Raw genomic sequence first — 17,400 nt, forward strand, 5'->3', positions numbered from 1 at the left:
TTTATCACACGGCCTTTTCCTATATAAATTCGCTACATTGTTCACCAACCACGGCGCATTGAGCCCCACACGGTATCAGAAAAAAGGTTACGTAGGTGTTATGGCCAACTCTCGCCCCAAGAGTACCACGGGATAAAGAAAATAGAATAAAACAGACTAGCGAACCAGACGGGTAGAAGAACCTAGAAAATGACAAAAATAAAAGTGTTGCACATATTGTAGTTTTAAGATAATAATGAAAGTTGTTAGGATTTATGCCCTAAACGAAAAGATTAACCTGATTGCCTGATTAAAATTATACTTATGATATATGCCGTAAAGTATAAGCAATTAGGCCCCTACTTGACTTTAAAAATAGAAAACATTCTAAAACTAAAAAACGCGCCTGGCATACGTCGCAGCGCCTTTCTTATGTCTATTCAATCCAGGTAACGCCATTCAAAGAATAAATGTGGCTTTGCACATACCTTTATTCTAAACCACTATTGTGCAAATTAAAAATGAGAACGAAAAGTATATTCTGTATCTTATTTTCTTTGGAGCGCATACGGGATCAGCGTAAAGCCTAGATTACATTTGCAATGCAATGCCCGTACGGTGCACGTATGCTGCCCGTAATGCACTTTTCGCACGGCGTCTGAGTGGAGGTACTAGTACTTAGACAGTGGCCGTGCGAAATCGCACGGAATCATACGGATTTAAGGCCATGTAATGCATACATACGATTTCAAAAAAAAAAAAAAAAAAAAAAAAAAAATGGTACGGACAATTTCATCGCACGGCGCCCGTGTAAATGTAATCTAGGCTTAAAGGTCGCTTTAAAGTCAATCTGAGTCAATTAGTCATGGAACTTGTAGGCTCTAATGAACTTACTCGCGTTGGAAACAATTGGACAGACATCGGCTTATGATATATGTACAAAAGGAATATTACGTGATTGTCTGAAGACAGCAACGGTAGGGTATCTCCTTACTCAGAATGAACCAAACCACTGCATCAAAGGGATAATAACTCTTCGTATGAGATCTATATTTCACAATAAGAACATTGTAAACAACTCGTAGAAATATAATATATTCTGTTTTACCACAAAAACGGCTATCATTCTGATATCTGAGCTGGTTATCAGACCACGTGACCTCCATATAGATGGCTATACTCTGTAATAATCTCTTAAGGGATTTTAACATAAAACCAAACTTAAAAAAAAAAAAAAAAAAAAAGGACTAACTTTGAATGTAGAAATGAATTCGTTAACCAATGGTAAGTAGGGGAAAATTGTTGTTTACTCCAGGAAAATTAACCTTTTTTTCCAATGACTACCAAAAGCATAGGCCCTATCTGGCCACATGCAATCGGTATAATGACCACATATGATTTCAATATAAGTAGACATGATTAAGTGGGACAAAAATTAAAGTTAATGTGATGCTAAGACTTTCGCATGACTGGTTTCCAATATTTATAAGAAATAAAAATGGTTAAATATTGCGATTCTAGGATTCAATATCTTTATGTGTGTGTGTGTGTGTGTGTGTGTGTGTGTGTGTGTGTGCGTGTGTGTTTACCTTGTATTAAAGGATTTAATATATTTTGTTGTGCACTTTAGCCATAATTTGATGATGTACAAGAAATATTATTGCTTTATCCCTTTCGGACTCCGATCGAGCTACATTACGATAAACGCTATGTCGAGGTTGGTCGCGCCATCTATAATCGCGACGGCTTTTACATCTGCACATGCGCACCACGTCAGTGGAGTTGAGCTGCTAGTTTCCACATAGACGACTGTAAAAATCAACATAATATTGACTGTACAGAATATCGTAGGCGTCCAGTCATATACCAGAATGTAGAAAAATACGACTATCTGTTGCGGCCATATGACAAAGGCAACCAGTAAGGACTCGATCAGAAGGTAGATATTTCTTTTATAGCATGTGTAGTTTGATCGTCTGTTTCCTTGCCGAGTTCAGTCTAAGTCAGTGACAGTAATATATTAATGTTGACTATAAATGAAGAAGTCTAAATACGGTGTCCCTTATCTTGCCTCCAAGTCTGCGATCTTACCTTCGGTAGGAACGCAAAAGGGACGTCGTGTTGCGGACATAATATACTGATTATTATTTTAAATAACATAATTCGACCCATAAAAACTAAGAGTCCGTAAAATTGAAGTATCTTCATGTATTGACTTAATCGCGCTAGACTGTAACCTTGATTGGTTAATTAACCGTGTAAAACCTTAAAACCCCATCAAACAAGTCTACCAATATATAAAAAAAAAATCGGGATAATGCTCGTCAGTGAAATTAATAAAATTGTGATATACCCCTATAGAAAATAAAATAAAGTTATCTTGTCAAACACAAATGAAGGATAAAGTAACAAATAAAATAGGTTTAGAAATTGGATCACACTGAAATTAAGCACACCTACCTCTTTGTGGGCTGTAACCCCTCCTTGTTAATTTTTTTACCAACTAGTAGGCATAGTGTAAATGCCAGTGCTTGGCCACACTGAGATTTAAATACCACCTGAAATTGATGTTTTTGCATGTGGATCTCAACATCAGTTGTCTATGTGGGGATATATGGCTATTTTATGAAATTCATTAAAAATACTTTGTCAATTCATTACTGTTTTTTTTTTTTTTTTTCATTTTGGTAGACTAGTTACAATATAATTGCAGTCTAAATTTTTTTATGTGGTTTTAGGTTTCATTAACTAGTCAAGGTGACATTTGAGGTAGACTTCATGGCAATAATAATTTGACAAGCTCTTACAATTTTGAGAGTCAGTATTATATATATTGAGACTCTTAAGAGAGAGAGAGAGAGAGAGAGAGAGAGAGAGAGAGAGAGAGAGAGAGATTGGGTGGATGAAAAAAGATGAAATTGATAAACTGCCAATCCTCTCAGGAGAATACTCTGGAGACAGAGTGTATTCTTGTGAGTATGCTCAGGATGGCCCAGTATGTAGCCTGGGAGAACCATGTGAGAAATGGAAAACTCTATGACCCCGTTCCCATAGATTTTAGATCCATCTATCCCTGTGGGGAGTCTCACTAGATTACTGTCAGCTTAGCCAGCTTAAGCATCTGTCCGCCTACTAAAAGCTGTAAGGGGGTAATTAACTATGGTGCACGCTCGGCTGACTGCAATTTAGCGTGAACCCCCAGGGGAGTCTAAATCTCTGGATCGATCTAAATCTCTGGGAATGCACCTATGGTGACCTTCTTAGGCTGACTGGCATGGTCAGGCTAGGAAGCTTAGAGCGCATTCTCAACGAATTAAGCCAGGCTTTACAAAGCCGGTGACCTAAAAATGGCGGACGTACATGAAAGAAAAACCGCCTAATCTTTTAATAGTCTCTCCGCCTCTCACACGCCTCCCCACACGACGTCCCTGCGGGGTACAGTAATTAAATCTCGGCTCCGAACATTAATATTTCCGTGAATATCTCTGGTGATATTAGCTCCGTAGATAGTCGATTCATTGCTGCTCTGCGGGCCAATTTATTCCTTTTTCGTCTCTGTTTTCAAAGATAATAGAACAGAAGAGCTTTTTTCCTTCGATCGCCTTCAGCCGCCATGCTTTCTTCACCACGAGTTTAACTGATGAGCATGCGCACTTAATATTTCTCAGGTAGCTTCTGCATGGCGAACGGAGCCGAGATTTAATTACTGTACCCCGCAGGGACGACGTGTGGGGAGGCGGAGAGACTATTAAAAGATTAGGCGGTTTTTCTTTCATGTACGTCCGCCATTTTCAGGTCACCGGCTTTGTAAAGCCTGGCTTAATTCATTGAGAATGCGCTCTTAGAGTTGACTGACCACTGTGTATGACACGTAGAGCTTGCTGCATGCAGCCTCATTCTCTAGTAGACCAAGTTCAAGAGACAAAACCAACATCGTGGCTTAGGTTAATGATTCTCATCAATACAAGGCCTCAAGAGAGACATGAGACTTGGTAGCATTTACAAAATTGACACCCTATACTTCACATTTGACCCAGCATCAGATGCTGTCCTTATGACTAGCCTCGATTGAGATCTCCTGTTTTAGAATAACCTTAAAGGGGAAGATTACCCATCATTTATGCTTGCATCTTCGGAATGTATTCAACCCAATGTATCATAATTATTCTGCTTTGTGTGTAAGAACAGTATTGATACATTCATTCACAATCTGACTAACTGGCTGGCAAAGAGTAATCCTGTAGATTTTTTCAACAGATTTATTATTAAATCTTACTTTAAATGAATATATGGTATGCCAAAATATGCATGTCATGTGATTAACACAAATGAAAAACAGCAAGTTTTGAGTTTGTTTAGCAATACTTTATATCAGTACATATTTGAATAATCCCTGATCTGTGATTGTGCAAATAACCAGTTCCAAACAGAAAAATTGCTGTCAGAACTATGTTTTCTTAATTGTCTTATCTCTCAAATTTGTATTTTGAAATCCAAATGATTATTTTGATGTCCTCCTTCAAAATATTTGTGAACAAAGCTGCATTTTATTTGGTAGTTGATCTTTGATTTATCTTTCAGATGTCAGTTTGTAACCATAAATTGTACTGTTATCAGCATATTTTTTAATATTTCAAATATTATAATTATTTGATTCACTCAAAATAGCCCTACAGCAAGGTGAAAGTATCATGCAGCAATGAATGAAATATTAATTTAATATTCTGAATCATGAAAGTTTTCTTTTTTTTTTCTGTTGCACCTGAAATGTATGAAGGTTGAATTAGAATCCCAGCTTCACATAACACAGTATTGGCACATCACACAGATATACAGTACTGGGACTAAGATGCCGTGTCCAAAGAATGGTGTGTACATCATCCAAGGGGAGATCACTCTCCTTGGAACTGCAATGAGGAGAAGTTCCAGATGGTCATCTCACAGTCACCAGGTAATAATAAGTGTTATGAAGGGTGCTTTTTGCTTTTCTCGGATCATTTTACTTCTTTCTTGCCCCCCCCTCCCCCTTATCTCTTTTACTGGTATATACCCTTCTTAGTATCATGTCACATGATCATTTTACTTCTTTCTTGCCTCCCCCCTCCCCCTTATCTCTTTTACTGGTATATACCCTTCTTAGTATCATGTCACATGATCATTTTACTTCTTTCTTGCCTCCCCCCTCCCCCTTATCTCTTTTACTGGTATATACCCTTCTTAGTATCATGTCACATGATCATTTTACTTCTTTCTTGCCTCCCCCCTCCCCCTTATCTCTTTTACTGGTATATACCCTTCTTAGTATCATGTCACATGATCATTTTACTTCTTTCTTGCCTCCCCCCTCCCCCTTATCTCTTTTACTGGTATATACCCTTCTTAGTATCATGTCACATGATCATTTTACTTCTTTCTTGCCTCCCCCCTCCCTCTTATCTCTTTTACTGGTATATACCCTTCTTAGTATCATGTCACATGATCATTTTACTTCTTTCTTGCCTCCCCCCTCCCTCTTATCTCTTTTACTGGTATATACCCTTCTTAGTATCATGTCACATGATCATTTTACTTCTTTCTTGCCTCCCCCCTCCCTCTTATCTCTTTTACTGGTATATACCCTTCTTCCCAGTATCATGTCACATGTGTGTGTGTTTGTGTGTGCCTTCATTGTGTAATTGACAGAATTGATAAGATGGTTGACTAGTGGGGACTCAGTCAGAATGATCAGTAGAAAACATTTGTTTTTTTACATGTGATGTTTTTTAAACTAGCATAAAAGCTTTATTTAAGAGTTGGCCTTTTTAATTTTTGAAAAAAGATCACGTCTGCATTGTGGTAGGCGATTTTAGAGCATGAAAACAATAGCATTTAGGTTTTTCTTGGGGTCAGTTGTCAATTTATTCCCTCTTAACAGGCCGAAACCTAATGTATTTGTATGTCTAAAAAGTAGGTGGAAATGAAAGAAGATCTGATTTCTTTAAAAAAAAGGGTTGGTGTTATCAAATTAGATTTACAGACAGTAGAAAAAAATTAGCAAATAAAATGGACATGAAGGTAAGAGAGGAATCACAAGCATTTGTCTGGAATTTCATTGAGCACTTATACCTAGCAGGAGAAGCATATTAAAACTCCACAACAGGCATTGGTTGTTGATTGATATTGCTTTTGTCTAAAATATGCCCATTCGTCCATGCAAGGTGACAGTTCCTATCTAGCTAATTTACAGAACAATGCATATTATTTGACCCCTGCAAACACATTTTTACCTTATTCTGAAGCTGAGTTAATCACAATATTGATTTTTCTAAGCATTTATATTCAGAAATGTGTGTGGGTTGTTTTTTAGTGTACAAATGCCAATGCCGTGGCTTTGACTTTTGTTGCAATATCTCCAGTTTTGACATTGTCTTATTGCCTGCCACACTGAATAATTGTTAGATATTTGATACAACCAGTAGGCTTACGAGCATTTTCAGGTTTCCCAAAGATAAATACTTGAGGTTGTTTTTAATGAATGAGAATGAGAAAACTTTTAGTTTTATATCAGCTTGTTGCTGTTAAAAAAAGATCCTGAAATATAGCTCAGGTACAATTTCAGTAAGTTTTTTAATAATTCAATGAAGCTAAAAGAAATGCAGATTGATACTAAATTCCAGGGCAATGAAGAGAGTCTGCTTATTGATGGGTTTGGGTTTTTCTGGGTAACTATCATGATATTGGTATAAAATAAGGGAAACATAACTTTAATGAAGGAAGTAATAGCTATGTCAGATATTTCTAACCCAGCTGTCAACCCATTTGCCAAGGGACAGCCGTATTTCATACACTGGTATTATGCAAGGTTCATGGTGCTTGAAACCTACAGTGAATAGAGTTTGGCACTTCATATACAATATAATGTATTTGTATACGATATAATGTATCTGTGTGTTTCATGCCATTATGTTACATGTATTTAAATTATTATATTTATATTATACTATATAAGATAAATGAATTGTAGGATGATGACCAGGACCCCTTGCTTGGAGGGTTTTCTCGTCTGAAAGAAGAACTCAACCATGTCGCAGGTTAGTATAAAAGTTTAAATAAGGGATGTTTATTATTTGACCATAGTTTCGGGTTAGAATTGTGCTAGTGTCAGATAAACAGTTGCAGTATATTATTAGGGATTTTGACTGTTTCAAGAATAATCTCTGAAGTTGGTAATGATAAAGATGGTTTTGAAGTCCTATAATCTCAGTAAAAGACCTGGAAGGTATGAAAGCATTATAAAAAGGTAATAAGAAAGATTTTAAAAAATACTTAGGTCATATGCAAGGATTATGTTTTATATGTAAATGTCCAATGTGGAAAAACAAAATATTCACACATTGTGGCTGTTTCATCAATCAAGACTATAGAATAAAAAAAGGCTTGAGACATTCAGGTTCCAACTGTATATTGATAACTTTTTGATCAAAATAGATTCTCTTTTCAGGAGTTTCACTAAGATGAATTTTGTCATATGGTTAATGAACATTTTTGCTCATTTATGGTCAAGATAGTTTGCAATATTTTTATAATATATTTTTCGATCAGTCTCACATACAATATTGAAGATTGATGATATTCACACTATTTAAAAGTCTCTTTTTGAGTCAATAATCTTTGAGTGGAGTATTGTCTGTTGACATAAAGTCTGCTTTAAATGTTACATATTGAAATATGTAAGTGCTGATGTGGAAATAGAATGTATGGTTTCCTTCCTTCATGGATGTTAATCTCTGTAATCAAGAAATATCATTAGATAATTGAGCACTTAAAATCGTTATGTAATGATTTTGAGACAAATTGAGCATCATCTGCACAATGCAAGTTTCCTTTTTAAAGGTACATTTGAACCAGGGATCAGTGGGGCGTGGATTCCCAGTAGTGCATATAAATCACTTCTGCTAGTTTCTCATGCCACTCAAATAAAGTCGTCATGCCAAGGGATAAACCGGATTAGTCACTCTGTCAGCCATAAAAGAGCTTAAAATGGCACTTTCATCAAAATTTTGGTCATAAATTCTTAGACCTTATCTGCCCCATTTATATACAGCACAGAAAACAAAAAGACAAAGCAGTTCAAATATCATAATATATAACTATATCTTTCAGTAATATGAAACTACATCTTTCGGTGTTTTTCTGAGTTTAACTATTTGAAGCTATAAAGTGGTTAGCTTTTGTTGAAAAAAAATTGACTTCAAATGCATCTACTTATTTCATTTTTAGATTTAGACGAACTGGAACCTAATGTGTATTTGAGTCCATTTTTGGAAGTGATTCGCTCTGAAGACACCACTGGGCCTATAACAGGGCTTGCACTCACTTCTATCAACAAATTTCTATCATATGGACTTCTAGGTAAGATACCCTTTCATCTTTGTGAGTTTGAGGTCAAACAGACAGCCTTTAAATAAGTATTGGTTTCTGTAAAAAGGGGCGTTTTTGTTGTCTTATGAACTTCAGTTTTTGTTGTGATATGAAATGAGCATTATATGTTATTAAAATTTTATGTAATAAATTTTTAATAAATGTTTAAATAATTTTAGAAATGTTTAAATAATGTTGAAAGTTGGGAAGTTGAATAGCAGGTTATTTCAAAGTAGCTCTGAAATAAAGTAATTTATTTTTAACTTAGTTCATAAATTTTTTTGTTTCAGATCCTTGTTGTGATACAGCCCCTGCTGCCATAGAGAATATAGCTGATGCTGTAACCCATGCACGCTTCGTAGGAACTGACCCAGGATCTGACGAAGTGGTACTCATGAAAATATTACATGTAAGCGCGTGCAAATGCTTTCCTGTTGGTATAAAATCTTAGACTGCAAAGGAATACTGCATGTGAAAATAACATTATTTATTATTTTATTAAAAACCCATTTGATGTTTACTGTTTTCAGGTTTTCTACTAATTTGATTTTGTTTTCTTCGGGGGAAAAAAACAGAGCATTATTTTCTATTTGTTTCTACTTTCTCCTGTCTTAATGTTCTAATTTTGTTTCAGAACTGTTTCCGGTATAAATCTCTGTTTTCTTAATTTACATTAATTGGCATTTTCCCATGACTCACCTGCCAAATGATTATTTATAGGTGTTGCGGACACTGCTACTGACCGCTGCTGGGGCTCAGCTGACCAATGAGTCTGTCTGTGAGATAATGCAGTCATGTTTCAGAATATGTTTTGAGATGAGACTGAGTGGTATGTACCGAGTGGTACCTTAGTGTCCAGTTTAATTCATTATTGTTGTCTGAGTAAAGCATCATTGAATTTTTCTTCTTTTGTCCACGTGTAAAACTTTTCAGTTTCTCATTTCCCTTGCTTGTATATGAAGGCAAAATTATTGTTTTGTCAGCTGAAAAAGGAAATTTTGAAGGAACAACCATTTTAAAAAAATTAGTTTAACTCATTGTTAATTGATTTTTTTCTCATAGATTAACCAATATTGATAAAATAATGGTTGTGCAGCACATGCCTATATTTAATATTACAGAGCTGTTACGTAAGTCAGCTGAACACACACTTATGGACATGGTACAGCTCCTGTTCTCTAGACTTCCTCAATTCAAAGAAGATGCTAAATGGGCTCTGGGGATGAAAAGGGTGAGTTTTATAGAATTGAAATTGAAACATGATTTCTTTATGATGATGATGATGAATACGTATGTTAATCTACAACATGATATTTCTTGATTATTGAATATCAATAGACTCAGTCTAAGCACTGTCTATGATGACTTGCAAAAGCAGTTTTGTATTGATTTTCTTGTAATATCCCATAAGACTAAGTTGGCAAGTTGTATTTTTTTTTTTTTTTTTTTTTTGCTGATGCATCATTTTTCTTGATACCCATATTATTGTATGCTCTTTGTTTCCTTCTTTTCTTTTCTCCACATTAGCTAAAAATGAGAGCAGGTGTGATAGAGACGCGATACAAAAAGAAGCGTTCTCCAAAGACAAAAAGAAAAAGATCAGCAGCCCAAGCAGTAGGTGGTAATCAGCTGGCAGCAACCACTGTACCAGAATTAGATGATTCACCAAAAGAAGGGTATTATACTTTTTCAAGGCACTCGCATACAAATAATGATTATCGTTCAAGAAAATCCATGCATTCCCATCTACTAGTACTGATAGCTATGTAGTGAATTGCAGTTTTATTTGTTATATATTTTGTGCAAACAGTGACATAAAGGAAGTTCGATTTATATAGATCCCTTTTATCGTACCACAGTAGGTCTGTTTTCTTGTTTTGTGTAAAGTATTCATCCAACATACAGTGCATTCCTGAACCAATATTCTGTTATAGTGGCACAGAAGCTGTTTCTGACCAGGCTGCACCAAGTGCGACAGCAACAGCTCTGGAAGATGAAGAAGCCATGTTTGAACAGCATGCTACCATAGCCACCACACCAGTGGCTGGAGGAATGAACATGGTGGACATACACGAGGGGTTTCAGGTACCAGTTACAAACTGGTTTGCATGGGCACACAAACTGTTTGGAGACACACTCTTATTCAAATTACTCTCCTTTATGGTAGTATTAGTAGTAAACTTTAAACAGAAACAGATCTTCTTTGAAGCAACCTAACATGGTTCTTAACCATCAAAATATCAACTACTTTCAGGAGGCACTGGAGAAAGATGAGCAGAGTACTAACACACAAGAGACACAAGATTACCAGTATAGGCCTAGCACCACGGGGGATATTACCATTAACATCGAGAATGTGTGTGATGTCCCTGATGCTGTAGAGGTTAGAGAAAAGGGTGAAAGGGTTGGTGGTGGTGGTGGGATTGGTGGAGCAGGCAATGTGGTTCAGGCTGACAAGGTATGCCATAGATTATCACCCCATTTCCATAGATTAGATCGACCTACTTTAGATCGACCTAACTCCCTGGGGGTTCATGCTAAACAGCTGTCAGCCGGGCGGACACGAAAGTTAATTACCCCCTTACAGCTTGTAGTAGGCGGGACGGACATTTAAGTCGGATTATCTGAAAGTAATCTAGTGAGACTCCCCCCGGGGATAGATCGATCTAAAATTTATGGGAATAGAGCCTATTTGTGAGGCTGGATTTCTTGTTAATCTAATATTGCAACATGTGGTATGGTGCTTTTTATGTACTGACACGTCTGTACATCTAGCCATTGAAACTGTGCACTTTCAGAGATAACACAATAAATGAAAAACCATTTGACTGATATTCTTCAGACTTGTATATTATGTGTTTGTTTAGGTAAAATAGGGATTTCGGAAAGTATTATTATTTTTTTAAATGCTATCTTTTCAGAAAAGGTATGTTTAATGTAATTTAATGTGTTTTAAGATATCTTTGTAAATATTAAATATGGGTCTTGCAAAGTTCCAGGACAATCTTGTTATTGATAGTATTACCAGGTAGCCCCGAAGAGACAACCAAAATAATTATGAATGCATTATTATTATTATTATTATTATTATTATTATTATTATTATTATTATTATAAGTGAAATTCTATAAATGAGATAATGGACATTAAAAGAAAAGAGAAGAAACTGGCATTAAATACACTACAGAGTAATCTAACAGAAACATTATTTTTTATGTTTGGATAAATTAATACTGACATTTATATGATGTTTCAGATCTTGGCCACAGAGATAGAGCAAGCCAACAGGGAGATGGAGCAGGCCAACAAACCAAGCTGTCATGCTGTGGTAGAGGGCAGTGACCAGGAGTCCCTCGTCTCTGACACAGCATCTCTACAGGATGTAGACTATATCAACCCCCGCGGAGTCCGGTTCACACAGCAACAGGTGGCCAAAGAAGGTAAAGTACTTCCTGAACAGCGTGAAATAATACTGCATATTTGAATGTGAAGTCTCTCTTTCTCTCTCTCTCCTTGCTCTCTCTCGTCTATTATGTAATAGAGAAATTTAGTGAGAATGTATACTTTTTATTGATCTTTAATCTATTGTAAGATAAGGAAAGCTACTCGTTTAAACAAATTTCCCTTAAGCTTGATTTGGAAGTTTGGAGTTTAAAAGTTGGACTATCATCATGATAACCTCTGAACTGTATAACCTTGACTCACTGGGTTTACATCATTGGTAGGTTCAGGCCCTTTGATACCATATGGCCTTCCCTGTGTCAGAGAGCTGTTCAGATTCCTGATTTCCCTGACCAACCCCTTGGACAGACACAATACTGATGTTATGATCCACATTGGTCTGAGTCTCTTGACCATTGGCCTGGAGGCTGGAGCTGATCACATAGCACATAACAGTTCTCTTCTTCTGCTGGTTAAAGATGAAATGTGCAGGAACTTGTTTAGTGTGAGCCTCTGTTGTTTCCTGTATTTAAAAAAATGCAAGGGAGTTTTGGTTATTTAGTTATAATGGTTTACTTACATGACATTGGATTTTGCTCTCATGCTGGTGATTAATATTTAGAAAGATATAAAGTTTAAAACAAAAAATACCTGTTTTATATTTTTTTGAACTTGGAGTAATGTTCAAGTTATACACTTAAAAAATAACAATCTACTGTTTGAAGTTATTATGTCTAGTTTTAAGACCTTGATTGTGTGTTTTTAGCTCCTGCAAACAGAACGTCTCTCCCTTTTTGCTGCAGCACAGAGGGTGTGCTTTCTTTTGTTTGAATCTATGAGAAGTCATCTCAAGTTCCAGTTAGAGGTATAAGCCCATATTTCTTTATGATTCAAGTATAAATAGAAGTAAAACAATACATTAAGATTTGAACAATTGATATAAGAAGAACACAAAAAGGAGAGTTTATTCAAACAAATTAATAAAAAATACTGAGTAAATTTATTCAAGATGTTGTTTAAGAGACACTCGCTTTTAATGTGACTCCAATGGGGGAAGGCTTTCATTGTGAAGATTCTTTGGCTGAAGTTAAGTCAACAAAATAGGAAAAAAAATGGTCATTTACTTTCAGAGCTACCTGATCAAACTGACTGAGATCATCACGACGGAGAGTGTGCGTGTGTCGTATGAGCAGAAGGAGATAGCACTGGAGTCTGTGGTGCAGCTGTGGAGAATACCTGGACTGGTCACAGAACTTTACCTTAACTATGACTGTGATTTAGTCTGTTCTAATTTATTTGAGGACCTGACGAAACTTTTATCAAAAGTAAGCATGATTCACGTTGATTACAAAACTACAATTAAATAAGTTGACTTATGGTAGATACATGGGTGAAAGTTATCAGGATTATGCCTTTTTTATGTTTTTTTTATTCATATGGTCTAAATCCAATGAGAAATTGCAAGGTATGTTTTCAGGATTTCAGTTTATATTTCCTCTAAAACGAGACTGAAGACCAGTTTTAGATGATTAAAGTGTTATTTATGGCAATATGACCAATTCAGTATTGATACATTTTATCTATCATTGGAAATTATTCAAATGAATATTTTTTTCACTTCTTGTCCAGAATGCTTTCCCTGTGCAAGGCCTATTCACAACTCATTTACTTTGCCTGGAAGCCCTGTTGACAGTGGTAGACTATATAGAGCTACAATGCCACAGTAAGGTGCTGACTAACTCAAGATCCCAGGACAGCTTGGATGGAATGGGTAAGAGATTTCATTTGCATTAGTTTGCAATATGTATTGTGATTGGAGTAATTATTCAGGTATTTTAGCAATTGTTGCAGTGAAACTAATCTGTAGTGTTCACCATCTGCATACTAGGATTCATTCAGTCCACTATTGCTCTGTAGGATGATTTTGTCCTGTTCTTTTAAACTTGTTTCTTAATGAGCTGCTGCAATGCCTTGCTCTCTCTAAAAAGTATATAACTTTGGTAATTCAGTGTCTGTAGTATCCTTCATAAATTGCTATTTGCTTTAAATGGAGAAGAATATATTTTTAAAAAATTCTGTGTTGTTGGATAGCAAAATTCTCATGAGTTTCAAACAAATTTCATAAGATTTCAATTGAGTTGCTAAGGCAGTTTAGTTAATGGAGGATATAACAAAAAATAGTTAATTTTTATATTGTTTATTTATGCGATTCATCCAGTAAAACCCCAGGGTGAAGAAGATTATAATCATGGTGCCAGTGAAACTCCTCCAGCCCCTCCTGTGTCAGGGTATGAAGTGGGACAACAGCTGTTACAAAAAGAGATGGAAGGTAAAAACTACAATAATTATAAGAATAATAATAAAAATTAATGACATTTTATTTTATTACCTTGTCAATTGGTTAAAGTAAAATTTAAAATCTCTTTTGTATTTGGCATTATTAAAAGGGATGTTAACTAGCGAAATAATAGTCATCCTATGGATTATGTTTGCCATTGATGTTTTAAATGAAATTTGTACTAAAAGGAATGAGGAGATATAAATCTGTCTTGAAGCACAAAATTGGTAAGTCAGATAAATGTGAATAAAAGGAAAAGCAATCATACAGTTTGATATGTTAGCAGAAGGATAAAAGATTCTGGCTCATTTGAGCAAGTTACTTGTGTTTCCAGAAATTTGCAGGAAAAGAAGCTCTGTGAGACCCAATAGAATGAAGATATCTCCCAACATTCCTACTGTGGAAGACATAAATAAAACCAGAACTACCAAGAGGGTGGGTATTTGCCACTGATTTATATTCATAAAGTATGTCATTGCCCATTCACAGTATTTTTATTGTGGCTTGTAATTTATATCTCAAGGTTAGTGTTATATCTGGGCCCGTGATGAATTTGTGGGTGATCAGAACTTTTCAAATGATATCAGAAAAGTAATCTTACTAATATGGAATATTATATGTTGTGGACTAAACCTCATCTTTTGTCTTTCAGCTTCTACAACAAGGTGCTGAGCTTTTCAACCAAAACCCAAGTAAAGGGATAACTTTCCTACAAGAACAGCATCTTTTGTCAGCTCCTCTTCAACCAGGAGAGGTTGTGCAGTTCTTGAAAACTAATCCAAAACTTGATAAGAAGATGATTGGGGAGTATATAAGCAAAAAGAAGAACCATGCTGTCTTGGAGGCATTTGTGAAGTAAGAATGTATCTTTAGTCTTTGTGATCACCTTTTTAAAAAATATATTTATTAGCTGCTTTGACCCTTTTTAAACATGCAATATTTTGATTAGCACATTGACTTTTAAATTATCTTAATTTTGCTGATGCAAACCTAGAGGAATCTACATAAACATGGGCACTCACCAAGTTGTTATTTTTCTGCGGCCTTAATTCTGCCGTAGAAATATAATAAACCTTTGAAAAAACAGACAGTTACAGTTTATTTTGCTTTATTAGGGACTTTAACTTTGATGATATTCGTCTGGACGAGGCATTACGGATGTACCTCGAAACCTTCAGATTACCAGGAGAGGCCCCTGTTATTTCTTATCTCTTGGAGCACTTTGCAGAACACTGGCATGTAAGTGTAACATAAGACTGTTTTCTAGATATTTTTGTTACAGTCAACTCATTACTCAGCACTGTGATGTATTTTTTTTAATACTATATTATGTTCTACAGATATATATGTATCACTTCAAAAAAAAGTTTCTTTTCTTTATTATTTATCTATTTTATTTGCTTAAGACCTGTAAACCATTTTATTCTAAAGATTACTAAATTGATTTGAAGCCCAATCTGAAATGTCAACATTGCAAAAGAAGAAAAAAAATGTATATAATCCAAAAAACTGGATAACATCTACATCTTTGCTTCAACTTCTGATTGTGGCAATGTTATTGTGAAGATAAATTTGCCAAAAGTATGCTCTAAATGTAAGTCAATCTATATCTTGTCATGTTTTTAGAAATCAAATGGGGAACCGTTTGCCAATGTAGATGCTGCATTCACCCTGGCCTATGCTGTCATTATGTTGAACACAGACCAGCACAACCATAATGTTAAAAAACAGAATGTGCCAATGACAGTGCAGGTGAGAAGAAAAAAAATTAGCAAAAAAAAAAAAAAAAAAAAAAAAAAAATCATGATTGTTTACCTATGTGACTGAAGTATGAAGGGAGCTAAATTGCTTAAAAGTTTTTTTTTTAAGTAGCATTTTGGGACATAGGGTCAAATAAAATTTAAAAACAAAAAAATTCAGTGGATGATCGTAGTATAAGGTTTCACTATATGTCTGACTAGGAACCATTATTCATTTGTAATACAACATTTATAAAATATTACTTTCACTTGTAAAATATCAGATTTCTTTGTCAATTGATGTAAAAAAGAATATTTTATTTCCAGGAATTTAAGAGAAATGTCTCAAAAGTGAATGGCGGAGAGGATTTTGACCAGGAAATGTTGGAAGAAATTTATACTGCTATAAAGTGAGTACACCTTTTTCATTAAAATTTGGGTAATAAAGGTTCACATTGAAGGGTGCCTAATAGAGATTGAATTTCCTTTTACTTTCTTCAGATTTTATGTTTTTTCATTATTTTTATAATGATTTGATGAACCAGTTAGGATCTGATGTGAATTATGAATCGTATTTCAGGGGAGATGAAATTTTACTGCCAGAAGAACACACTGGTCACGTGAAAGAAAACTATATGTGGAAGGTAAGTTTCAGGTGTAATGGTGGAAAAGTTGTGAGGCCTTTGAGTTATTTAATGGAAACTTGAGTTCCTTTTAAATGTTTTAGTGTGACATACTAAGATGATAAAAAATGCAGCAGTAAAAACCTTTAATAATATGTAACAGCTTAAAAAGCTGCTGCATGTGCTTGACATGGTGTTAAAATATTTATTAATGTTTAAAGATTATTTTGAATTCTTGGGTCATTCTAGCATAATTTATTCTAATCAAGCTAAAATATCCAACAAGTCACTTGTAATTTTTATAGGAAATGATAATGATTATGAAGATAATTGTCAATTCTGTCAACCAAAGTAAATTATCCTAAGTATTGGTAATATAAATTTCCTACACTTGTTTGGTGAAGCCTTGCCAATCCTACTATTTTCTAGTTACTATTGAAGAGAGGAGGGTCCAAGGATACAGCTTTCATCCACTGCCCTACAGGATCATTTGACCATGAACTGTTCACACTGATTTGGGGTCCCACTGTGGCTGCCCTGTCATTTGTGTTTGACAAGAGCATGGATGAGTCCATCATACAGAAGGCTGTGTCTGGTTTCAGGTAGTTACATTTTACACTGCCTGTATGTTTGATTATCAGTAGCAGTCATAGAGGAAAAATGAAGTAGAAAGGTCACAGTGAAAAAGTATTAAAAAATAAAAAAAAAAGCTTACTATAGATAGACATGTTTAAAGATGAGAAATTACATTGAAAAAATTGTTGCTGATTAACCTTTTAATTAACAGTGATTAAAAGTTGAGTTGTAAGTAGCACAGTACTCACTTGAAGAAATGTCAAAACCAAGCTCATTGCTGATAAACCTTCAGAATGGATATTGA

General features: G+C 35.2%; 1 protein-coding gene across 4 annotated transcripts in view; it reads left to right on the top strand.

Annotated features, from left to right (window-relative positions):
• The window catches only part of LOC106167966 (Golgi-specific brefeldin A-resistance guanine nucleotide exchange factor 1-like), a 29,429-nt gene that overhangs the window by 1,957 nt on the left and 10,072 nt on the right, over positions 1-17,400 (top strand). Inside the window, exons 1-23 of one of the 4 annotated variants that reach the window (XM_087003748.1) lie at positions 1,728-1,918; positions 4,757-4,930; positions 6,983-7,049; positions 8,239-8,370; positions 8,670-8,788; positions 9,100-9,208; positions 9,501-9,610; positions 9,907-10,055; positions 10,314-10,464; positions 10,634-10,837; positions 11,636-11,819; positions 12,105-12,325; positions 12,587-12,685; positions 12,951-13,145; positions 13,450-13,591; positions 14,039-14,149; positions 14,493-14,593; positions 14,811-15,013; positions 15,274-15,397; positions 15,785-15,910; positions 16,225-16,307; positions 16,478-16,541; positions 16,950-17,122. In XM_087003748.1, coding sequence (XP_086859874.1) covers positions 4,829-4,930; positions 6,983-7,049; positions 8,239-8,370; positions 8,670-8,788; positions 9,100-9,208; positions 9,501-9,610; positions 9,907-10,055; positions 10,314-10,464; positions 10,634-10,837; positions 11,636-11,819; positions 12,105-12,325; positions 12,587-12,685; positions 12,951-13,145; positions 13,450-13,591; positions 14,039-14,149; positions 14,493-14,593; positions 14,811-15,013; positions 15,274-15,397; positions 15,785-15,910; positions 16,225-16,307; positions 16,478-16,541; positions 16,950-17,122 — 2,969 coding nt within the window. In that variant the 5' untranslated portion in view covers positions 1,728-1,918; positions 4,757-4,828. Of the gene's footprint in view, positions 1-1,727; positions 1,919-4,756; positions 4,931-6,982; positions 7,050-8,238; positions 8,371-8,669; positions 8,789-9,099; positions 9,209-9,500; positions 9,611-9,906; positions 10,056-10,313; positions 10,465-10,633; positions 10,838-11,635; positions 11,820-12,104; positions 12,326-12,586; positions 12,686-12,950; positions 13,146-13,449; positions 13,592-14,038; positions 14,150-14,492; positions 14,594-14,810; positions 15,014-15,273; positions 15,398-15,784; positions 15,911-16,224; positions 16,308-16,477; positions 16,542-16,949; positions 17,123-17,400 lie in introns of those variants that run through there. The other 3 variants (XM_087003750.1, XM_087003749.1, XM_087003751.1) reach the window with 3 other exon arrangements.

Source organism: Lingula anatina, chromosome 2 (genome assembly GCF_051362555.1).
Source record: "Lingula anatina isolate TDL-2025a chromosome 2, LinAna3.0, whole genome shotgun sequence".
NCBI lineage: Eukaryota > Metazoa > Brachiopoda > Lingulata > Lingulida > Lingulidae > Lingula > Lingula anatina.